The following is a 21311-nucleotide window of genomic DNA, read 5'->3' as shown; positions in this document are numbered from 1 at the left end:
CTTTTCAGACTCTCCTCTGGGGCATTGAACACGTTTCACCTTCTCGCTACCATGCTTGTTGAGATTATTATGGTCCAAAGAAAACATCAGTGCTACCAAATATCTTGAGGTCATTGGTCCCAAAGGCTAGTTTAACATTAGCCTTGTGATCAATAGCCACTGCCCATTATTTGTGCTCATCACTCAGATATATTCACTTAATCACATATCTGTCATAGTTCGTAATACTTATTTAAAACATTTTCTCTGGGTTCAGCAAATGAAGTGGAATTCCAAGTAATTTTAAGACTCTTGCTAATAGAAAACATACTTCAAAATTGAGTTAATGGATTTCACTGATGTTAGTTCACTCATGGAAAACATAATATACTTAGGCTTAGTTATATCTCATCTCATTTATACTCTTCTGCTTTTAAAAAAAAAATGCTCATCTGGTGATGATTATAAGCTTCATTTGTAATTCCAATGGCTGAAATACAGAACAATTCACTCATGGAAAACATAATATACTTAGGCTTAGTTATATCTCATCTCATTTATACTCTTCTGCTTTTAAAAAAAAAAAGCTCATCTGGTGATGATTATAAGCTTCATTTGTAATTCCAATGGCTGAAATACAGAACATATGCATAGGATTATTTTTGATGATTATGATTTTAAAGGAATAGTTCATGCAAAAATAAAAATTGTCTAAAAATGTACTTGCTCTCAGGCCATCAAATTTGTGTATTTTGGCCTGAAGTTGTAGCGAGAATGTTTTTGCTCGTGATGACGACCAGTGTTTTATTCCGTAGAGGATTAAATTAATTAAAGGAATAGTTCAGACAGAAATTTAGCATAACATCACTTGCTCACCAGTGGATCCTCTGCAGTGAATGGGTGCCGTCAGAATTAAAGTCCAAACAGCTGATAAAAACATCACAGTAATCAACAAATAATCCACATGACTCCAGTCCATCAATTTGTGGAAATATGCATGTTTTTAGCAAACAAATCCATCATTAAGACTTTTTAACCATTTCTTCTTTCCACATTATTAATTTTTAGTCTGGAGTGGATTATTATGATGTTTTTATCAGCTATTTGAACTCTCATTCTGACGGCACCCATTCACTTAAGATGATCCACTGGTGAACAAGTGATGTAATGCTAAATTTCTCCAAATCTGTTTCTTATAAACAAACAAACTACATTTTGGATGGCCTGATGATGATTACATTTTCAATAAATGTAAATTTTTGGCTGAACTATTTCTTGAATTAATTCAATACTCTACGGAATAAAACATTGGACGGCATCACAAGAACAAAAAACACACTCTCGCTACAACTTCAGGCCAAAACCCACAAATTGCACGGTGCATAATTAAACAGACTCTGATGCTTTCTGGAACATAACAGAAAATCTTAAAATTAGCACAATGATGTGGGGTACAAAAACGTACATGAATACGAAGTCAGCACTATTGTCTGTAAGAAAATGCAGGCACGTGGGTGTGCATGAAACCACACGGGCGTTGAGTGTCTGCTGCGATAAAGAGCAGACATGCAGGGCTGAATAGACTCCACTGTATCGAGCTCCTGTTTCTGTGATGCATCAGTGACAGGCCACAGCGGAACGCTCAGAATCCTGAAGGATTGTGTACCACGCAGAGACAACCTGCACAGGGTCATCCTGACAGATGCGCTGCGGCCATGCCAAGCTGTGTTTATCTTTGGGCCGTTGAGTTTGTTATTCCATTATGTAATGCTATGACTGGCAAATATGAAAATGACCTCTTGTGGAGCACTGTGGTTTTTGTTAAATATAATGTTGAATACCGCTGTTACAGCTCCCGACACAAGCTGTGGGAAATGGGAATGGTGCTGTACCGTATTACACACTGAACCCAGAGGAGAATATATTTCAAATGTCTAAGCACTAAGGAAAACACATTTGTCTTGATCTAAAGGACAGCTTTGACGATGAGCTGGGCGAGTTATAATTTCAGACGAGACTTTAGCAGTAAATGTGATGAAATTAATTTCGTAAATTAAGATGAAGCAAAAAACACCTAATGTCCGTCAACGAATCAACCCGAACAGCATTTATTTCTTTGTTTAAACAAATGATAAATGACGCAAACATTCCTACAGGAGAATTCCTCTGAATCTTTCAAAGCAGAATCGTAACGAAGGAACACATAACTAAGCAAACACTGCATGTGAAGTCATCTAACTTAAGTTCCTTCCAAGTTTAGTTGGAAGATGTGTTCACTTGATTGAAGAGTTTATCTTTGATAACCTGGGACATCAAACCATGAATTGCTTCAATGGTTGTCTTGCAGCTGAAAAGCAAAGAAAGATGTTTGATCATGTATTTATCAAAATGTTAAACTTTATTTAAAAAAATTATGTCATTGGTTGCAATAAGTACAAGTCAAAAAGTAGGGACCCTTGCACCAACACAGACACTCAAGTCACCTATAAGCTCACACAAAATAAATGTGGAAAAAAAGTAAATAAATAATCTTTTATAAAGAAAAAGAAAAAAAAGAAAATAATAAATGTGATGTCAGTATTCTATTCTCAATACCCAAAAGAATTTAGCCCCAATCAATCAAATAAACACGTAAATAAATAATCTTTTATAAAAGAAAAATAAAGATGGGGAGAGCAAAAAAGAAAAAAAGGTAATCTATTTTTATCCAGTTTTATACATTTGTTATACATTATAGATTTTATATTCATTCCAAAAATCTAAAACAACAATAACGTTGTTTACAATTTTATTTTAAAAAGCATAAAAAAGGAAAACAACATATGACCTCACACAAAATAAATATGAATAAATGTGAAATCAATATTATTTTCAACACTCAAATTATACAAATTTACCCTCCTGCCCCATAAATAAACATATTTAAAACAAAAAACGACTTACAGCTTTATTTAGAACTGTGATTGTGTATAAAGCACTTTAAATTTTTAGTGTGCATGACATTTGAAAATAAATAAACTTGTCTTGGCTTGTTTGTTTATTTCCACTTATTTATACTATCATAATTCACAATATATTATGAAAGGAAAAACTTTATACTGAATAGAATTGATAGGGATCGTATTACCTGTCACGTGTTGCTTTTGCAAGTTTATCCTCAGATTTCCTATCATGAGTATCTAAGCCCAACATGAAACTGCCTCGTCCCAGCTGAGCTTCTGCCTGCTCGAGCTTCTCAGACAAGTCAAACACCTGTCCAGTGGTGTAGTCTGCATTCTGAAGGAACAAGAGCCATTAAAAAAAAGCTTACTGTTTGCAGTGCACTCCAAAGTCTTCAATCTTGTTAAGTGGTATAGTTTGGTATTCAGATGGACCCTCATCTGGAGGCTTGTAACCCTAGCGTTAAAATTGAAATATGTGATGAAAAATCTTGTCAAACTCCTATAAATGAATAGACAAATAAATGTAAAATACTACACAGTTACGAAAAACATTTTACTAAAAAAATCTTCCTACCTTTGGATATGTCCTGAACGCTCCAAGATTGACCTTCCCTGCGGATATAGTCCTTGTGGGATCAATCTGAGAAGGATGAAAAATTACAAGGACTGTAATAAGCAAAACAGTTCAGTCAAATATAACAAATAAAAACACTGAGCTGCCAGTTTAGCAAGTGAAAGTTATGAGCACCAGCTCGCTATTTGCCCTCAGCACAAAATAAGCAATAGCAGCGAAGGGTAAACTGTATAATGTATTCAGTTACAAAGCCAACAGCCATTAATCAGACACCACTACAAATGTCACCAAACTCATTTGTATTTTGTGGGTCAATTATGGATCACTGTTATTACTGAATTTAAACTGATACTTTAACAATTTCGTAGCTGAGCTATTTTTCCCCATCTGTCTTTAGAGATTGATGGTAACAGGGTTTAGAGAGGACTTTGCAAAATCGGCCCTAATGCAAAAAAAGCAACCAGTTTAACATTTTCAACAGCTCTTACCACTACTGCGACAAAGGGTTCTTGAAACTGCTGGTTAAGCATCTGAGTGCTGACATCTATGCCTGAAAGCCAGCAGCCGTATCCAGGATGACTGTGGTACCATCCAATGGCATTCTCCAACCGCCCCACCTAAATGAATTCAGAAATGATGAGCCTCAGAATTACTAATATATCATCATATGCTGGTCATGACTTTCATGGGGAGTTAATGCATAATTTGTCTATGAATGTATAAAGTGTATATTTTAGTTCATGTGACTGTTTACGATTTACTTTTAAATGACCTTTTTTCAAATGGTCTTTTTATGTGATATACATGGTTAAAAGTGCAATTGTCCCATGTAGTCTCTCAATTATTACATTATGAAAACTGAATGCATAATAATTCTAAAAGTATTAGTAAAATATTTTTAGATGAGTACAGCATATCACACCAAGATGCAGCAAACACAACACTTGTTTATTTTAGTTCCTATGACGGTTTACCGCTTACTTTACGATTTTTACTATTTTTTTATCACCTTTTTGCCTTCAATAATTAATTTTTAATGGTCTTGTTAAGTGATAAATATCTTTAAAGTACAAATATCCCATTTAATCTCTCATTTAATATTAGATCTTAAAAACTTAATGTGTAGTATTTATAGAAGTAAAATATTTTTAGATGAGTACAGCATATAACAAAGATGCAGCATACATAATTCGTGTATACTGTGATTTCTGTGAATAGTCCTCATTTATTAATTATTTTAAATCACACTTGCGCTTTTATTGATTTATTTCAAATGGTACTGTGATGTGATACAATTTTAGAAGTGCATATATCCCATGTAGTCTCTCAATTAACATTAGATTATGCATATTAATTATAAATGAATAAGTCAGATATTTTTAGATGAGTATCATATATATAATGCATGTATATTTTAGCAGCACACTGCACCACAGAAAAACTCAAGATTCAGCATATCCAGTGTACCTGCTGTATAAAGCTGTGGATAGTACTAACATATTTAAAAACAAAGTGTGGGTTTGTTCTTATTATTTGCCTAATATGAATTTCAGACAATGCATATGGGTTAGTGTACCTGTTTAGCATTCTCTATATAGGCAGCCATGTATTCATAGGCTGCAGCCTGAGCATTGACTCGCGTTTCAGTGCCCTCCACGGGTAGAGCGAAACTGTCCATGATGATCATGGTCTCTCCATCCACCTTCCCCAGCATAAGTCCCATCACCTCTAGGTTTCCTCCAGATCGGGCATGCATCACCATCTTCAACAGTGCCAAAGCTGATATCTTGCAGTATTTAAAATAATGATGGCTGTAAACAACAAAAGCAGTATGGAGAACTGTTATTCATCATTCGAAAACAATTCAGGCCTCTTGTAGAGGAATAAATTCGTATGGTGTGGTAAACTCACTCTTTAGTCCACGGCTTGGCTGCCAGAATCTCTTGTTGTTGTTTTTTATCATACTTATATATTTCATCAATACTTTGAACTTCCTGCATGCTGTTTGACAGCTCCCATGTTTTCATCGCTATGCTACTGCCAGCCATAGCTAGAGTCGGATTTTACCTCCGGATTAACTATAACGAAGTATGTTCAATACTACTTGCAATTTACGAGATTTAAAATACTAGATAATATCGCAGAGCGTTTAGTTTATCTAAAAATGTAAACGCAGCATTTAGCAATCATTCACAAAGCTCTCCTGTATCCCTTTACTGACCAACTCTCAGACCTGAGTGAAGCTAGCGACCAAACGCGTTACTTTGGAATTATATTAGTGTCAAAATAAAAGTCTCAAAGGAATTCGACTGTACTTATTGTTGTCAAATTCGCTTTCTCTGCTTATTAAGGTTTCCTTTTATTCATTAATTAATGGTTTATTATGTCTGTTTTTAAATCAGTTTCTTTATGTTTACCTTTTACGTTTCTACGATTAAGTTTCTTTTATTTTTTTATCTCTCGTTTGTTACATTTGAACTACTCAGTTGATGCTCTTTAGTATTCTGCTGAAGGTGTTTGTACAGTATCATATTTGTCAAAAAAAGTATCATATTTGTCTGTTTATCATTTTAATCTAAAAAACATGACCATTTAATTTTTTACTACTATATTTTAAGACTACTATTTAGTATAATGGGACAAATAAATTATGCAAATGTGAAGGAAAAAGGCCAAAATGAGTATTTCATTATAGCATATCAAAATTTAAAGTGCAATTTGGATTTTTATTTGTATGCTACTGTTCAAATATGGCGATATTAATGTTTTTATGTGAGTTACATGAAAAGGTATAATACAATTTTAAATTAATGTCATAGTCGTAATATCATTGACATTATTTAAGCTAATTAAACTTTGATTTTCTTTCATTTAAAAAACACATTATTAAAGTGGTGTATGTTTTCCTGAAGGAAAAAAAACTCACAGGGAGTAAACTACATTTCCCAAAATGCATTGCACGATTTCCAGTTCAAAGGTTACCACTACAAGGAAGTGAAGAAAAGTTCTAAATTAATCTGCTTACAAACTGTTTGGTTTAGTTGGTCAAAAGCCAAGTTGATCGCCAGACATATAACAGTACGCTAAAACAGATGAAAAGCCTGTGTGAAAGACGCGTTTTATTTAGAAGCTGTGTCTCGCAGCAGATCATTGACAGTAACTGATGGACTGATACACATTTATTCACCTTCATCTAAGCGACTTTTAACCGGAAAAGGTAAGATTTTATTTTTATTCACTCATACAATTGTTAAAAATATTTGCAAATGTTACTTCTGTGATGACTATCATTTTGAAAGTACAGTCATGTTAATATGTAATGTCTTTAAGCCAAAATTCAAAAGACTTTAAAATATAACTGAATGCATTTCAAAAGTCCAGCTTTTCTCTTGTCTTTCTTTCCTTTTTCTAAATCAGTGCCACAGGTCTGACAGCAGACACGATGAAGATGATGACATTCTTCATCGTGGGACTCATTGTCTATGTAGTCTTCTTTCTCTCAATATTTGACATCTATTTCACATCCCCTCTCGTCCATGGAATGACTCCACAGCATGTCCCTCTGGCCCCTCCGGCCAAGTGCCTGGTGCTCTTTGTGGCAGATGGTCTGAGAGCTGACAGTCTCTTTAAGCCAGACGACAATGGGACAGTCAGGGCTCCTTACCTAAGGTGATGAGCGTGGAATAATCTTATCATGCATGTGCTTGTCCTGTTTACAAATGTGGTCCAGAAAAGGAGATGTTTAATGTTTTTGGATGGTTTCCATAAAATGCATTGAATTTCAATTTAAAGAGAGAAAATCACTGACATTATTTCAATCTTAATGGAATTTTGATCATCTATCATTTAAAACTTTTTAGATTTTTTTTATAGAGGTTTATGAAATAAGATGCATGTTTATGAAAATGCATTTTATGCAGATTGAATGAGAAAATATTACACTTATAAGCACTGCAATTATTCTTTATCTGCTATGAATGTCTAAAATGTCTAAAAAAAGTGTTTGTTGTGTTCTTTATAGTGTATAAATGCATTTAACTTGTGCTTCTTATTGTTTTCTGTCATAAGGAGTGTGATTGAGGAGAGCGGCACATGGGGAGTGTCTCACAAGAGACGAGAGTCCCTACGGAATCACGTCCAGGTCACGTGGCTCTAATAGCGGGTTTTTATGAGGATGTTAGTGCTGTTGCCAAGGGTAAGCAGCAGTCGCATGTGTGTTTCTGTATAACCTTTACGTGTGTAAACTTATTGCATCACTTATTTCCGTGCTTACAGGCTGGAAGGAGAATCCAGTGGAGTTAGATTCTGTTTTTAATGAGAGCAGGCATTCCTGGTGTTGGGGAAGCCCTGATATATTACCGATGTTTGCTAAAGGTATAACCACACACCTGTGAATAAACAGTATAGTGACATTATTTGGTAGCTTTACCAGCATGTGTGTTTTATAGGAGCCACTGGAGACCATGTGTACACTCACACTTACCCTCCAGAGCGGGAGGACTTTGCCTCCACTGATGCTTCCAGAATTGATACATGGGTATTTGATGAAGTGAAGGTAGAATGCTTTTATGTAGGGGCTTTTAAGTAATTACTTTTGATGAACTAAACTTAAAAAAAACACAACTGTTATTTCGGCTGTGATACATATTAAAGCATGGCCCAGCATTTAGAAGTCTGCTATTCAAAAAAATCATAAACAATTGTTTAAACTTGAACAGTACAACATGCTTTGTCTAAAATTATTTTAAATAAAATTTCTAAATAATTTCCTAAATCTCGGATAATAATTATTTTTATATTTAGAAATATTAGTTAAAAATATATTTTCTCTATTTTAATATATTTTAAAATGTAATTTGTTGAATGTTCAGTAGCCATTACCCCAGTCTTCAGTGGCAGAAGATCCACATGTATCATTTTGATTTTGAATTTTTGTATCAGTGCTGTAAGTTGTGCTGCTTAATATTTTTGTGGAAACACTGATACACTTTTTCAGGATTCTTTGATGAATAGAAAGTTCAAACGAACAGTATTTATTTGAAATATAAATTTTTGTTACAGTATATATGTCTTTATTGTCATTTTTAATCAATTTAATGCATCATTGCTTAAAAACATTAACTTGATTAAAAAAATTATTTTACTTTGCCCTATACGTTTGAAAGGTCTGAAACCCTGAAAAGATCTTGTAATAAATACGGTGAGGATATGATTGAACAGCTTGGCTAAATTATCTTATTTCTTTTTTTTTTTTCATTAAGAATTTTCTCAGTGGTGCCAAAAGCAATGAAACTCTACTGAATATGTTACATGAAGGACAGAATGTGTTTTTCCTTCATCTTTTGGGGATAGACACCAATGGCCATGCCCACCGACCCATGTCAAAGTAAGTAAAAAACATCACCACATTAGACATTGTAATGTGATTAACAACACCTTTTATCTTTTTATTTTACTGTTTTCCCTTAAGACAATTTGGAGTAATGTTTGTTATAAAAAGTGAAAGATAAATGGAATTTTATTGTAGCATAGTGTAAACTGTAAGTTTTTATTTATACACTGAATGCATATATTCAGAACACCTTAGATAAGATGTACCACTAGGTGGCGCTACTGCCATTGTCAAATTCTCAAATGTAATATTTTCTGCACTTACAGGGAATATCTAGAGAACCTGGTTGATGCTGGTGTCGCTGAAATTGTCACTATGATGGACGACTTTTATGGGCATGATAGAAAAATGGCTTATGCTTTTACGTCCGACCATGGCATGATAGAAAAATGGCTTATGCTTTTACGTCCGACCATGGCATGACAAATTGGGGTAAAACATGTCTGACCTAGTCTTTATAACTTTAAAACTTAAGAAATCTGTGACAGGAAACTTTGTTAAAAAGGTTCATAAATTACTTTTATCTCTCCGAATGAAGTCAATCTTTTAAGAATAAAATAATTCACTTGATTTATATTACGGTTCAAGTTCAAGTCAGCATTACAAAATAACATTTTGTGTAGAAGAATCGGTAATTTATCACTTATGAATCTGTTCAATGCAGTATATGGATTAACAACACCTTTTATCTTTTTATTTTACTGTTTTCCCTTAAGACAATTTGGAGTAATGTTTGTTATAAAAAGTGAAAGATAAATGGAATTTTATTGTAGCATAGTGTAAACTGTAAGTTTTTATTTATACACTGAATGCATATATTCAGAACACCTTAGATAAGATGTACCACTAGGTGGCGCTACTGCCATTGTCAAATTCTCAAATGTAATATTTTCTGCACTTACAGGGAATATCTAGAGAACCTGGTTGATGCTGGTGTCGCTGAAATTGTCACTATGATGGACGACTTTTATGGGCATGATAGAAAAATGGCTTATGCTTTTACGTCCGACCATGGCATGACAAATTGGGGTAAAACATGTCTGACCTAGTCTTTATAACTTTAAAACTTAAGAAATCTGTGACAGGAAACTTTGTTAAAAAGGTTCATAAATTACTTTTATCTCTCCGAATGAAGTCAATCTTTTAAGAATAAAATAATTCACTTGATTTATATTACGGTTCAAGTTCAAGTCAGCATTACAAAATAACATTTTGTGTAGAAGAATCGGTAATTTATCACTTATGAATCTGTTCAATGCAGTATATGAATATACTTCCAGGAGAGTGGATGTCAATCAGGTGAAATTTTCGGACTCGTTTATTTACGAATTGTCTATAAATGACAGGAACACAGCTGAGCTGAACTGAACTTTTTATGCTATTACAGGCTGATATTGCTCCACTAATGTTATCGCTTATAGGAGTTCCCTTTCCTTTGAACTCTGTGGTGAGCATGATTTTCAGAGCTTTCCGATCACGAGTTTATATCATAGAGCAGTGCACTTCTAAATATAGACATGCGTGCACTTTTTATATGATTTTATTAATGCATTTCTTGCATCACAGGGTGTCTTACCTGAATAACAGCCAGCACTTTAAGGATGAGAGCGTGTATGCAAATGCAATTCAGATCTTGGAACAGTTCAGGGTAAAGTACAGTACATTTTGGTCTATTCTGTCTGTTTTAATTACAAACCCGATTCCAAAAAAGTTGGGACACTGTACAAATGGTGAATAAAAACAGAATGCAATGATGTGGAAGTTTCAAATTTCAATATTTTATTCAGAATACAACATGGATGACATATCAAATGTTTAAACTGAGAAAATGTATCATTTTAAGGGGAAAATGTTGATTTTAAATTTCATGGCATCAACACATCTCAAAAAAGTTGGGACAAGGCCATGTTTACCACTGTGTGGCATCCCCTCTTCTTTTTATAACAGTCTGCAAACGTCTGGGGACTGAGGAGACAAGTTGCTCAAGTTTAGGAATAGGAATGTTGTCCCATTCTTGTCTAATACAGGCTTCTAGTTGCTTAACTGTCTTAGGTCTTATTTGTCGCATCTTCCTCTTTATGATGCGCCGGGCCTGAAGATCACGGGCATCCAGTATGGTTTTCCGGCCTTGACCCTTACGCACAGAGATTGTTCCAGATTCTCTGAATCTTTGGATGATATTATGCACTGTAGATGATGATAACTTCAAACTCTTTGCAATTTTTCTCTGAGAAACTCCTTTCTGATATTGCTCCACTATTTTTTGCTGCAGCATTGGGGGAATTGGTGATCCTCTGCCCATCTTGACTTCTGAGAGACACTGCCACTCTGAGAGGCTCTTTTTATACCCAATCATGTTGTCAATTGACCTAATAAGTTGCAAATTGGTCTTCCAGCTGTTCCTTATATGTACATTTAACTTTTCCGGCCTCTTATTGCTACCTGTCCCACCTTTTTTGGAATGTGTAGCTCTCATGAAATCCAAAATGAGCCAATATTTGGCATGACATTTCAAAATGTCTCACTTTCACCATTTGATATGTTATCTATATTCTATTGTGAATAAAATATAAGTTTATGAGATTTGTAAATTATTCCATTCCTTTTTTACTCACAATTTGTACAGTGTCCCAACTTTTTTGAAATTGGGTTTGTAGATATAATCAGCTATCTTGTGTTTATTAAATCAACAGGTGAAAATGACACAGAAGAAAGCAACAATATTGTTTCTGTTTACATCCTACCAGTGAGTAAGGGATGCTTCACCTAAAAATAAACATTCAGTCATAATTTGCTCACTCTCATGTCTTTTCAAACCTATATGACTTACTTTCTTCCTTGGAACATAAAAGATTTTTGAATTTGCCAGTACAAAATAATAAATCATTCAGTCCTCAAATTTGATTGGTCAGGCAGTCTTCTAAAGGTGTTGGTATATAGCTGCTAAGATCAGATCACGTTGTGAGATGTCTTTTTTACTTCTAGGCCTCTGACTGACTCTAAACAGATGGATTTTGTGCGTAATGCAAGAAATTTGATCCAGAAAGGACAGTTTGATGAAGCAGTGAGTGACTGTTGATTGGTTGTTTTCATGTCCAAACTGACTTGTTGATTATCTTTATCTTGTCTTGCCGTATCTTTCTTTGTCTTTTTCTCCAGATCCATTATTGTGAAGATCTGATAGTCCAGGCCATGGAGGGCTTGTCGTATTATCACAGATATGACCGGGCCTTTCTTGGCAGCAGTGTGGTTCTTGGTTTTATCGGTTGGACCTCTTATGTGGTTTTGTTCATCCTGAAAACGCATGCTAGCCTACGCAAACCTCCAACTAACACACACGTGGTAAGCGAGAGATGTTGTAGTCCAGAGTGCAGCATGTTTTTTTTAGGTCATGGTCATTGCCAGTGTAAAAAATTTCCTTGACATACCCCCTGAGATTTTGTTGAAACACAAAATATTTGAATATTTTAACAGCACATTTGCATGTTCTTTGGTTTCGGTTAATGGTCACATGGCATGCAGCTTTAGTAAGGGTTTCATTTTGATTGTTTTTAAATTATTTACTTATTTTTATGATTTAATTTATTATTAGCCTGCAGTTTCCTCATGAACCCCCCAAGAGATCCGCAAATTCCAGTTGAGAAGCCCTGTGTTTAAAAAATATTGATCCAGGGTACAGTTCTGTAAAGAGTAGGTTCAGGCGAGCTAGAGAAATCCAGTATATGACATGAAAACCATTTAAATAAGGCAAGTGATTCCCTAAAGGAACTAGGTGCACAGAACAAAAGTCAGGGAGAATAGAAGGGGCTATACAGTAAATACACTAGGAAGTAATGACCAAAATGCAAATGAAAAATACATATGGTAATAGGGTAACTGCTATTGATTGAGTATAATTTGTCTTTTATAGTATATATTGCATTTCCTGTTGCTGATTATCTCTGAAATTTTATGAAATCTCTTGCAACAGCAGCAGACAGAAACAAGCAACATTCTGTCTGCGTTTAGCTAGTAAAACCAAATAGGAAAAATCAAAACAGAAGTTGTTTTTTTAATGTTGTACATAAGACACATCACTGTTACCCTACTGTAAACTATTTCAGAATCTAATTATTTGAACATATTTGAAATAGTAGATACAAAATCAAAAAAGATTTGATCTTTAGTAGGCTATTCCTTTCACACTTGCATTTAGCCTAAATGTAGCCTACTGTGAGATTGGAAATGTATTGCCCCAAAATACATTTTGAAATATATTTTGGTTTATATTTGATTTATATATATTTTTTAATATATTTTGGCCAACTTATTTATTTATTAATTACCATATGGGCTAAATCGGGATTACATCTAAATTGAACCTACTTTAAACTACTCTGAGAATCTTATTTGTGTACATTTATGTCCAGATGATGCAGGTGGTGCTGTGTGCTTACACCCTGACCAGCACACACTCCAGTCTGCAGCTGAAGCAAGGCTTGCCTCTCTTCAATCAGCTTGTTAGCTGACTCACACTAGGTTTGCCATCTCCATTCCCATGATGCTCTGTTACCAATATAGACTGTAAAGGGATAGTTTGCCCAAAAATTACACTTCTGCCATTGTTTACTCACCCTCATGTCATTCCAAATCTGTATGATTTTCTGTCTTCTGTGGAACACTCAGGAAGATATTTAGAGGAATGTCTTTTTTCCATACAGTGAAAGTCAAAAGGGTCCAGTGTTGTTTTGGAAGTTGAAACCCCCAAATATTTTCTTTTGTGCAGAAAAAAGAAAGTCATAAAGATTTGAAATGACATGAGGGTGACTAAATGGTGTGATGAACCCTTGATGCATGACTGTTAACCAGTGAATTGCACTTCTTCTTTTCTTCCGTCCTGCTCATACTTTATCCCCTATTCTCTCACACTTTGTTTTTTTAGTTTCCTCATTTTTGATACCATTGTTGAGTTCCACTAGGCTCTTTCACAGACTTCTGAGTATCCTGATGTCCTTAGTTTGTGTCTACCTCCTCCTGAGCACAGGGTAAAAGCCACTGACCATCAATCTAACGTAATCTAATCATTCATTTTTATGTGTCTGTGCTAAGTTTAACAGTAATTCAGCATATGTTAGCTTTAGTCAAATTCTCCTCTTGAGGTTGCCTGTCTAAGGAAATGGAATTCAAAAACAAACCACATAGTGCTTACAGTAAGCAGTTAAGTTGCAGATGTTTTTAGTTTAGCCACTGACTGGCTTGAGACAGTTTCAGTTATACAAAGAATATTATAATGAATAATTAATAATCTAATTAAATAATACACTACTATTCAAATGTTTGGGGCTGGTATTTTTTAAGGAAGTCTTACATGCCCACCAAGGGCAGATTTTTATTTGATCAAAAATGCAGTAAATAGTTAATAATATTAAATATTATTATAGTTTAAAATAATATTTCTATTTGAATACATTTTAAAATGTAATGTATTCCTGTGATGGCAAAGCTGAATTTTCAGCAGCCATTACTTTTGTCTTCTCGTAAATCTGATTTGGTGCTCAATAAACATTTCTTCTTATTATCAAGGCTAAAAACAGTTATGCTGCTTAATATTTTTGTGGAAACCATGATACATTTTTTTCAGGTTACTTTGATGAATAGAAAGTAAAAAAAAAACTGCATTAATTTGAACGCTAAACTTTTGAACCGTAGTCTATATTATAAAGACATTAATCAAATGACATGATGTTCTAATTAATAAATCAAATCAATTGCAAATAACTTTTTAAAGATATTCTATTTTAATTTTGTGTTATTTGAATATAATTGATTCTAAATTAATATTTTAAAATGAAAGCCCTTATTCTAATAGCTGTTTGGTTTGTAAATTGTAAAGGTGTGAGGCTTTTTTTCCTCCGGTGCTATCGTGGCTCGTGTTTGCATGGATCAACATTGAGCAGGAAGCCATGAACACACATGGGAGTTCAAATCAGACTGAGGTACCATCCCCTCCTCCTCTAGGCTTCTTCATGCTTTTCTTCAGCCTCTAAAATAGTCTCAAAATATGGCTGAAGCTTATTGCATTGTGTAAAGTTTATGTATCACAGTAAGAGTAGACCGACCACTGATTGTACAATTTTCTGTTTTCTCAGCTCTCCAGCATTGATTTTGCTGAAAACATTGACATTACCAAGATCAGGCAGCTGAAGCTGGATGACATTCGGAGATCTTACTTCTTTGCATCCTTTTGGACTATAAACCTTTATTTGTGTCTTTTGATTATTAAAAAAATGTTTATACTATTATATAAATAATATAGTTCCTTAACTGTTGTAATAGGTGTTTTTCATTATAATTGCATTCTTCGGCTGCGGTAACATTGCCTCTATTAATAGGTAAGCTGCTCATTTTGAAGTAAAACAGTGCTATAAAATAAACTTAAATAAATCAATTATCTTCCCTCACAGTTTTGATCCAGCCTCAGTTTATTGCTTTCTGACCATCTTCAATCCTTTCATCATGGGCGGCCTAAGGTATAGCACTTCCTCAACATAAAGTTTCATATTGACTTTCTTTTTTTAAATTAGTGCCACATCCACCACAGCTATTTGTCCTATTATGCTTCGTTAACTGTTGCATCCTCTTTTAGGTATTAATTCCATTTGTAATTGTGATGTGCGCTTTCGAAAGCATTCAAGTGTCAACACAGCTCTCATCAAGAAGGTACATAGCAGAATAATTAGAACAGCAGGAAACCAAAAGGTCTTTCTCTTTTTGCCCACATTGTCTGCAGACTGACCACTTCTTCAAGCATTTGCTATATTTGGGCTCAAGTCCTTCACAGACACTTCCTTGTTGACTGCAGACAACTGGGCTTTGGTATCTAGGGTACTTGATTTAAAAACTTTTTTTTTTTAAACCACAAAGTCCAACAAGAATATGTTTCTGCTCAGAACAAAATATTTTTTGTATATGTAGATAGCTTTATGGCATTATTTTGCATAAGTTTACAATCAAATCTGCATTTATTTTCTAGCCTTTTCCTCATTGTGCTTGTCATCTCAGACTTGATGGTACTGGTAAGCTTAGCATAGAGAACATGACAAATAATGGCAAAATTAAATTGCATAAAAGTTGCAGTTTTATTAATCATCTTAACTCATCTCTATTTTTTTTTCACCAGCATTTCTTTTTCTTAGTAAAGGATTATGGAAGCTGGCTTGACATAGGCACTAGGTGGGTTAAATGTATTGTACTTCTTGTTTTAGCTTCCATCCTGTTAACCATAGGGAAACACAAGCTCAATTTGGTTTGTGTCTGTCATTGTACATATGTAAATGCCTATATTGCACAAATATGATAAAATGTTTCTTTTGTGTTGCAGTATTAGTCACTATGTAATCGTGATGTCCATGACCATCTTCCTGATGTTGTTGAGCGTCATGACGCACATCTTAACCTCCAAGAGGATCCTCATTGGATGGAAATGAAAGATGCACTTTAGGTGACAACCTAGTACCAGGACCACCTCTTTAAGTTTACAAGGTGCAAAAAACAAGCATTCAGTAGCACAATAATATGAATGATAATAAGCGTGGGGTCTTCCTGTTTATGGGTATTTCTTAACATCATTGTTACTTAAGATTTATGACTCTGCATCTTACAATAGGAAGACTCTGTATGGTATAACTAATATAAAAAAATAGATCTGCTGTTAATACATTCAGTGGGCATACAGGTATTTTAGAGCTGGTGCTTAAAGGGGAAAAAATGCCATAAGACTGATGTAGATTAAAGGGAAAGGACTTGATTATGTCTCTGTATATGTACTGTATGATTTATGCCAAAGGTGAGGAATGTTACTGTACTTATGTCAGCTGATTTTAACGGGGATCTAATTCTCAGATGGTATTATGGTAAATGTGTAGTTTTATAACACTGTATTTTAATATTGTAAATATGTTATCATTATTTATTTACAATAAACCTTCACAGGAATAAATTACATTTTAAAATGTATTAAAAAAGTTATTTTGTAATAACTCTAGAGTTATCAATAATATTTCACAATATTACGGTTTAAATAAATGCAGCCTTGGTGAGCATAAGCGACTTCTTTCAGAAACATTAAAAAAATATTATTGACTCCAAACTATATACAGTGGGGAAAAAAAGTATTTAGTCAGCCACCAATTGTGCAAGTTCTCCCCCTTAAAAAGATGAGAGAGGCCTGTAATTTTCATCATAGGTATACCTCAACTATGAGAGACAAAATGAGAAAAAAAATCCAGAAAATCACATTGTAGGATTTTTAAAGAATTTATTTGCAAATTATGGTGGAAAATAAGTATTTGGTCAATAACAAAATTTAATCTCAATACTTTGTTATATACCCTTTGTTGGCAATGACAGAGGTCAAACGTTTTCTGTAAGTCTTCACAAGGTTTTCACACACTGTTGCTGGTATTTTGGCCCATTCCTCCATGCAGATCTCCTCTAGAGCAGTAATGTTTTTGGGCTGTCGCTGGGCAACACGGATTTTCAACTCCCTCCAAAGTATAACATTATATGCCAACATTTTATTTATATATATTTGCTTATATGTAAATGTTATTATGCTCTGTTCTGAAACACATTCGTTATTCACATCATCAATGTCCATTAATAACTTAAGCACATCCCCCTCTGCAGCTGTGACAAGATCACAGTGGAAAACCAAAAACCACAGACCCTGTCAGCTTAAGACTAGACACTAGTACTGAGCACTATTATAAGATTTTAATGATACCCGTAGTGTCTACCAACAGAATTTTAACAATACATTGAGACTCATCCATATAACTGTGATCTTGTAGTATTTTTTTATCATAACTTGAATCACAAGGTTTGTTTGAGGTTGTTTGGCAATGTGACTCATTTTTTTGAGGTTGGCCACCTAAACTGAAATGTCAAATGTGCAACAGTGTGTGTGAACCATAAAAACAAACAGCAGCCTGGCTGCTGCATCAAGAGAATGTGTTAAAATCGTGGTTTCTAAATGGGTGAGGAACAGATGCAACAAACACATTCATTACCCTACTTCCTCATCTGCTCTGCCATTGTCGACTTCTGTGTTGCTGTTCAGAGGGTAAGTGTCTTGCTTCATTGTCTCATAAGGCTGTTCATTTTGAATACTAATTTTAACATTTTAAATGCACTGTATTGTAAAAGATAGTTGAAATGTCTTGCTTTCATCTGATTTTCTGAAAAGAACCACCATACATGTACACATACAGTAGTTTGTGGCTTGTTTGCCACTTTCAAAAGAGCTACAAAGAGATACATAAAGTACTCCAAGTTAAACTTTAAAGGAGTGCAAAGAGGATTTATAAAATACATTTACTTATACATTGACTTTTTATTTGGTCTGTTTCTACAGTACACTATAATAAAACTGTTACCTACTCAAACTCCAAACTTATGTAGCTGTTTACAGTAAGATTACATTAGTTAATGCATTAACACATGAACTAACAATGAGCAATACATTTGTTATATTTAAACTTTGTTAACTTTAAGTAATAAATATATAACGGTTCATTGTTGGTGTATGTTAGCTCAGGTAAGTTACATAATATTAACAGAAACAACTTTGATTTCATTAATATTAGTCAATGTTGACATGAACATTATTAACAAATGGTTTATAAGTATTTTTCATTGATAGTTCATGCTATCTGATAAAGGTAACTAATGTTAAAAAATGGAACCTTACCGTATACACAATTCCGTCGATATTTACTCACCCTCATGTCGTTCCAACCATGTAAAACTTTTTTTTCTCTTCATTTTTCTGTGGAACAAACATATTTGAAGTATTTTTGCCTTCATACGGTGGAAGTCAGTGGAAACTAACATTCTTTGGTTAACAACATTCTTTAAAACATCGTTTGTTAGTTTATGTTCCACAGAAAGAAAGTTCTACGGGTTTGGAATGACACGAGGGTGAGTAAAAGATTAGATTTCTAAACTTTTTTTGAATAATTACTCATGAATAATACAGAGTTAAATCGCTGAAAATGATCTTTGTGAGTAAAATCAATGTAAACAAACATGCTGTTATAATGATTCAAAACAAAGCAGATACCTTTTGCATCTATTCAATGACTTTCTCACATTTGTCTTCCAGTATGTTTTATCACTAGGAACCATGGCGATGAACACCACAGTCGACAATATCACCAGCCCCGCAGTGACAACCAGCCCAAGTTCAGAAGCTCCCTCGGACCAGGCACACTTCACCGAGCCCTTCAGAGTCGCCCTGATCATCATTTACACAGCAGTCCTTCTGGTTGGCATCACAGGCTTAACTGTCATGATCAGCTTGTTAAAAACCAACATTCGCTCGTTAACCACCATTGCCTTCCTGAACTTGATGGTCGCACACTTTCTTTTCCTGCTCACTGTGCCGTTCAGAATCTACTACTATGTGTCCCAAACGTGGCAGCTGGGTCAGGGATTCTGTAAACTGGTCAGCGCCATGGTGCATATCCACATATACATGGTGTTTACCATCTACTCCATCCTACTCACGGTTCGTTTCCTGCATTTTTACAAGAAAACGCAGCGGACTGAGTTCTACAGGAGGCTACATGGGCTGGGCGCGAGCGCTCTGGTGTGGTTCATCCTGTTAATCATCATGCTGCCCCTCGTGCTGATACAATACGGACAGAAAACCATAAGCCTACCAGAAAACCAGTGCTTCAAATTTGGAGATGAAATACATAACTATGTCTACGCCCTGAACATGGTTCTATCCATCTTTATTATCACGGTGTCGTGTCTTCAGACCTGCATCCAGGTGATCATCTTACGCTCGATGATCCTCAAGTACGGCCCCGCCAGCCGCTCCCAGCAGGAGTTTTGGGTCCAAATAAAAAACCTCAGCTTTGTCCTCATCATGCTCACCTGCCTGGCACCATACCACCTTTTTAGGCTACAATACCTGAACAACATTGGAGACCTTCATCAGATAAATGAAGTGTTTCTGGCCATCACTGGGCTTACGTGTTTCGACATGCTGACGTTCACTGGGAAGAACATATATAAAGTGTGCCTTACCGGATAAATAAAGTGGATAAATACTGAACATTAGACACCATTTTCCGCATCACTACCCATAAATCAGGGTCTGCAGATGAAAACTGGAAACCGTTATAACAGAAAACAAGTGTTATAATTATAAGGTGAAGGTAATGAGCATCAGCCTTAGCAAAATGTAGCCTATATATACCATGTTAGCCGTTTTGTGCCAAAATACCATAGAAATTACTGCAAATATGAAGTGTGGTAGCTGTGATTCTGAAAGCTTTTTACATTGTTTGAATGCTCTTGAAGAAAAAAAGCAGGCCTGTGTTTTGTTTTGTTTTTGATCATGTAAATTCCAGTAGGCCTACCATGATAAATACATGGTAGCCTATACATTAAAGTAACAGTGTGACTACAGTAGGCTATCATTCGATAGTTATGTGTTTATAATGACTGTAGTGATGATGGTTATCATGGTATTCAAGTCTTTCGAATGATTTGAAATGACGTTTGTTTAGATATTTTTTTTTTTGGAGATAGAAAAGCAAAATACATGTTAAGGTTTAATTTTACAGCGAACCTTTGACAGCTATTATATTTACACATATAATTGAACGAACTTGAATGCAGCTCAGTGGAAATAAGGCCTACCTTCTCAGAACTTTGGTTAATCTTTAAGCAAGGGTATCTCAAATTTATGAATAAACGTTCTTCCAATAATAGAATGTTCATTCAATGTTGTGCTCTCAAAATATAGCCGACATCGGTTTTCTTTTCCTCGAATGTTTTTTAAACGTTATACTTATATTATTAGGCGACACGTTTCAGGACGTTGAGGGAACTTTCAAAAGTAGGCCTAATCCAGAACGTTCCCATAATGATAAAAATGGAACGTTCACTTTTTTTTTCTCTAGTGACAAAATGAAGAAGAAAAAGTTTTTTTTTTAAACGTTAAAAATTGAGGTTTTTAACATTATGGGAAGTTGCGAAAGGTCTTACATATTTTATGAGCTGGGATGCGGTGGCAGTCTTATTTTACAGAGCATTTGAACTGGATAAACATCTATGTAGTGCAAAATGAGTTATGATGAAAAACATTTTTTTAGTTCTCTATTACAGTATATCTCTAAGTTTTTCAAATTATTTAGCCTATAACTCGCGACACGACAACTCGTGATAGAGCGTCAGTTAGTTTCATATTTGGGGACGATTTTAGACTCATGCAAAAATGAAACCACTCGATTGTTTAAATATGTGAGTTTTAAATATGGTTTTATGTTCAGTTATGTGATAAAACAATGGCCAACCGATGTTCGACCTCTTATTGAGAGAGATTAAATAGAGATTTGGCGCCCTCTTCTGATACAATTGAAGAACGTCA

General features: G+C 34.7%; 2 protein-coding genes, 1 long non-coding RNA gene and 1 pseudogene across 4 annotated transcripts; 2 read left to right on the top strand and 2 right to left on the bottom strand.

Moving 5' to 3' along the window:
• Positions 1 to 2063: 2063 nt before the first annotated feature.
• Positions 2064 to 3249, bottom strand: LOC107586793 (uncharacterized). Its single transcript, XR_001609395.1, has 2 exons — positions 3107 to 3249; positions 2064 to 2326 (listed from the first exon to the last, which is right to left on the bottom strand). It is a non-coding gene; the product is annotated as an uncharacterized lncRNA (long non-coding RNA).
• A 36-nt stretch (positions 3250 to 3285) lies between these two features.
• LOC107586792 (COP9 signalosome complex subunit 5) lies at positions 3286 to 5763 on the bottom strand. Its single transcript, XM_016274320.1, has 5 exons — positions 5407 to 5763; positions 5072 to 5306; positions 3984 to 4112; positions 3496 to 3561; positions 3286 to 3375 (listed from the first exon to the last, which is right to left on the bottom strand). The coding sequence occupies exons 1-5, from the start codon at positions 5541 to 5543 to the stop codon at positions 3286 to 3288; spliced, it is 657 nt and encodes a 218-aa protein (XP_016129806.1). The 5' UTR covers positions 5544 to 5763.
• Positions 5764 to 6478: 715 nt separating this feature from the next.
• LOC107586768 (GPI ethanolamine phosphate transferase 1-like) lies at positions 6479 to 16865 on the top strand (annotated as a pseudogene).
• A 1062-nt stretch (positions 16866 to 17927) lies between these two features.
• Positions 17928 to 20691, top strand: LOC107586791 (probable G-protein coupled receptor 141). 2 transcript variants are annotated; one of them, XM_016274318.1, is made up of 2 exons: positions 17928 to 17990; positions 19032 to 20691. In XM_016274318.1, exon 2 carries the CDS (start codon positions 19053 to 19055, stop codon positions 19968 to 19970), a length of 918 nt encoding a protein of 305 aa, XP_016129804.1. In that variant the 5' UTR covers positions 17928 to 17990; positions 19032 to 19052; the 3' UTR covers positions 19971 to 20691. The 2 variants fall into 2 exon arrangements, with proteins under 2 accessions (XP_016129804.1, XP_016129805.1); XM_016274319.1 differs by lacking the exon at positions 17928 to 17990 and adding an exon at positions 18819 to 18847.
• The last annotated feature ends 620 nt before the right edge of the window (positions 20692 to 21311 follow it).

This window comes from Sinocyclocheilus grahami, unplaced genomic scaffold, assembly GCF_001515645.1.
Source record: "Sinocyclocheilus grahami isolate Dianchi unplaced genomic scaffold, SAMN03320097.WGS_v1.1 scaffold85.1, whole genome shotgun sequence".
Classification (NCBI taxonomy): domain Eukaryota; kingdom Metazoa; phylum Chordata; class Actinopteri; order Cypriniformes; family Cyprinidae; genus Sinocyclocheilus; species Sinocyclocheilus grahami.
The sequence above is the reverse complement of the archived record's forward strand: the minus strand, read 5'-3'. Positions and strand labels throughout refer to the sequence as shown.

Coding starts and splice junctions, on each gene's coding strand:
- LOC107586791 (XM_016274318.1), top strand. CDS start 19,053: ATGGCGATGAACACCACAGTCGACAATATCACCAGCCCCGCAGTGACA.
- LOC107586792 (XM_016274320.1), bottom strand. CDS start 5,543: ATGGCTGGCAGTAGCATAGCGATGAAAACATGGGAGCTGTCAAACAGC. Junction 5,307..5,406: donor GCCAAGCCGTGGACTAAAGA/GTGAGTTTACCA, acceptor TGTTGTTTACAG/CCATCATTATTTTAAATACT. Junction 3,562..3,983: donor AACCCTTTGTCGCAGTAGTG/GTAAGAGCTGTT, acceptor CATCCTTCTCAG/ATTGATCCCACAAGGACTAT.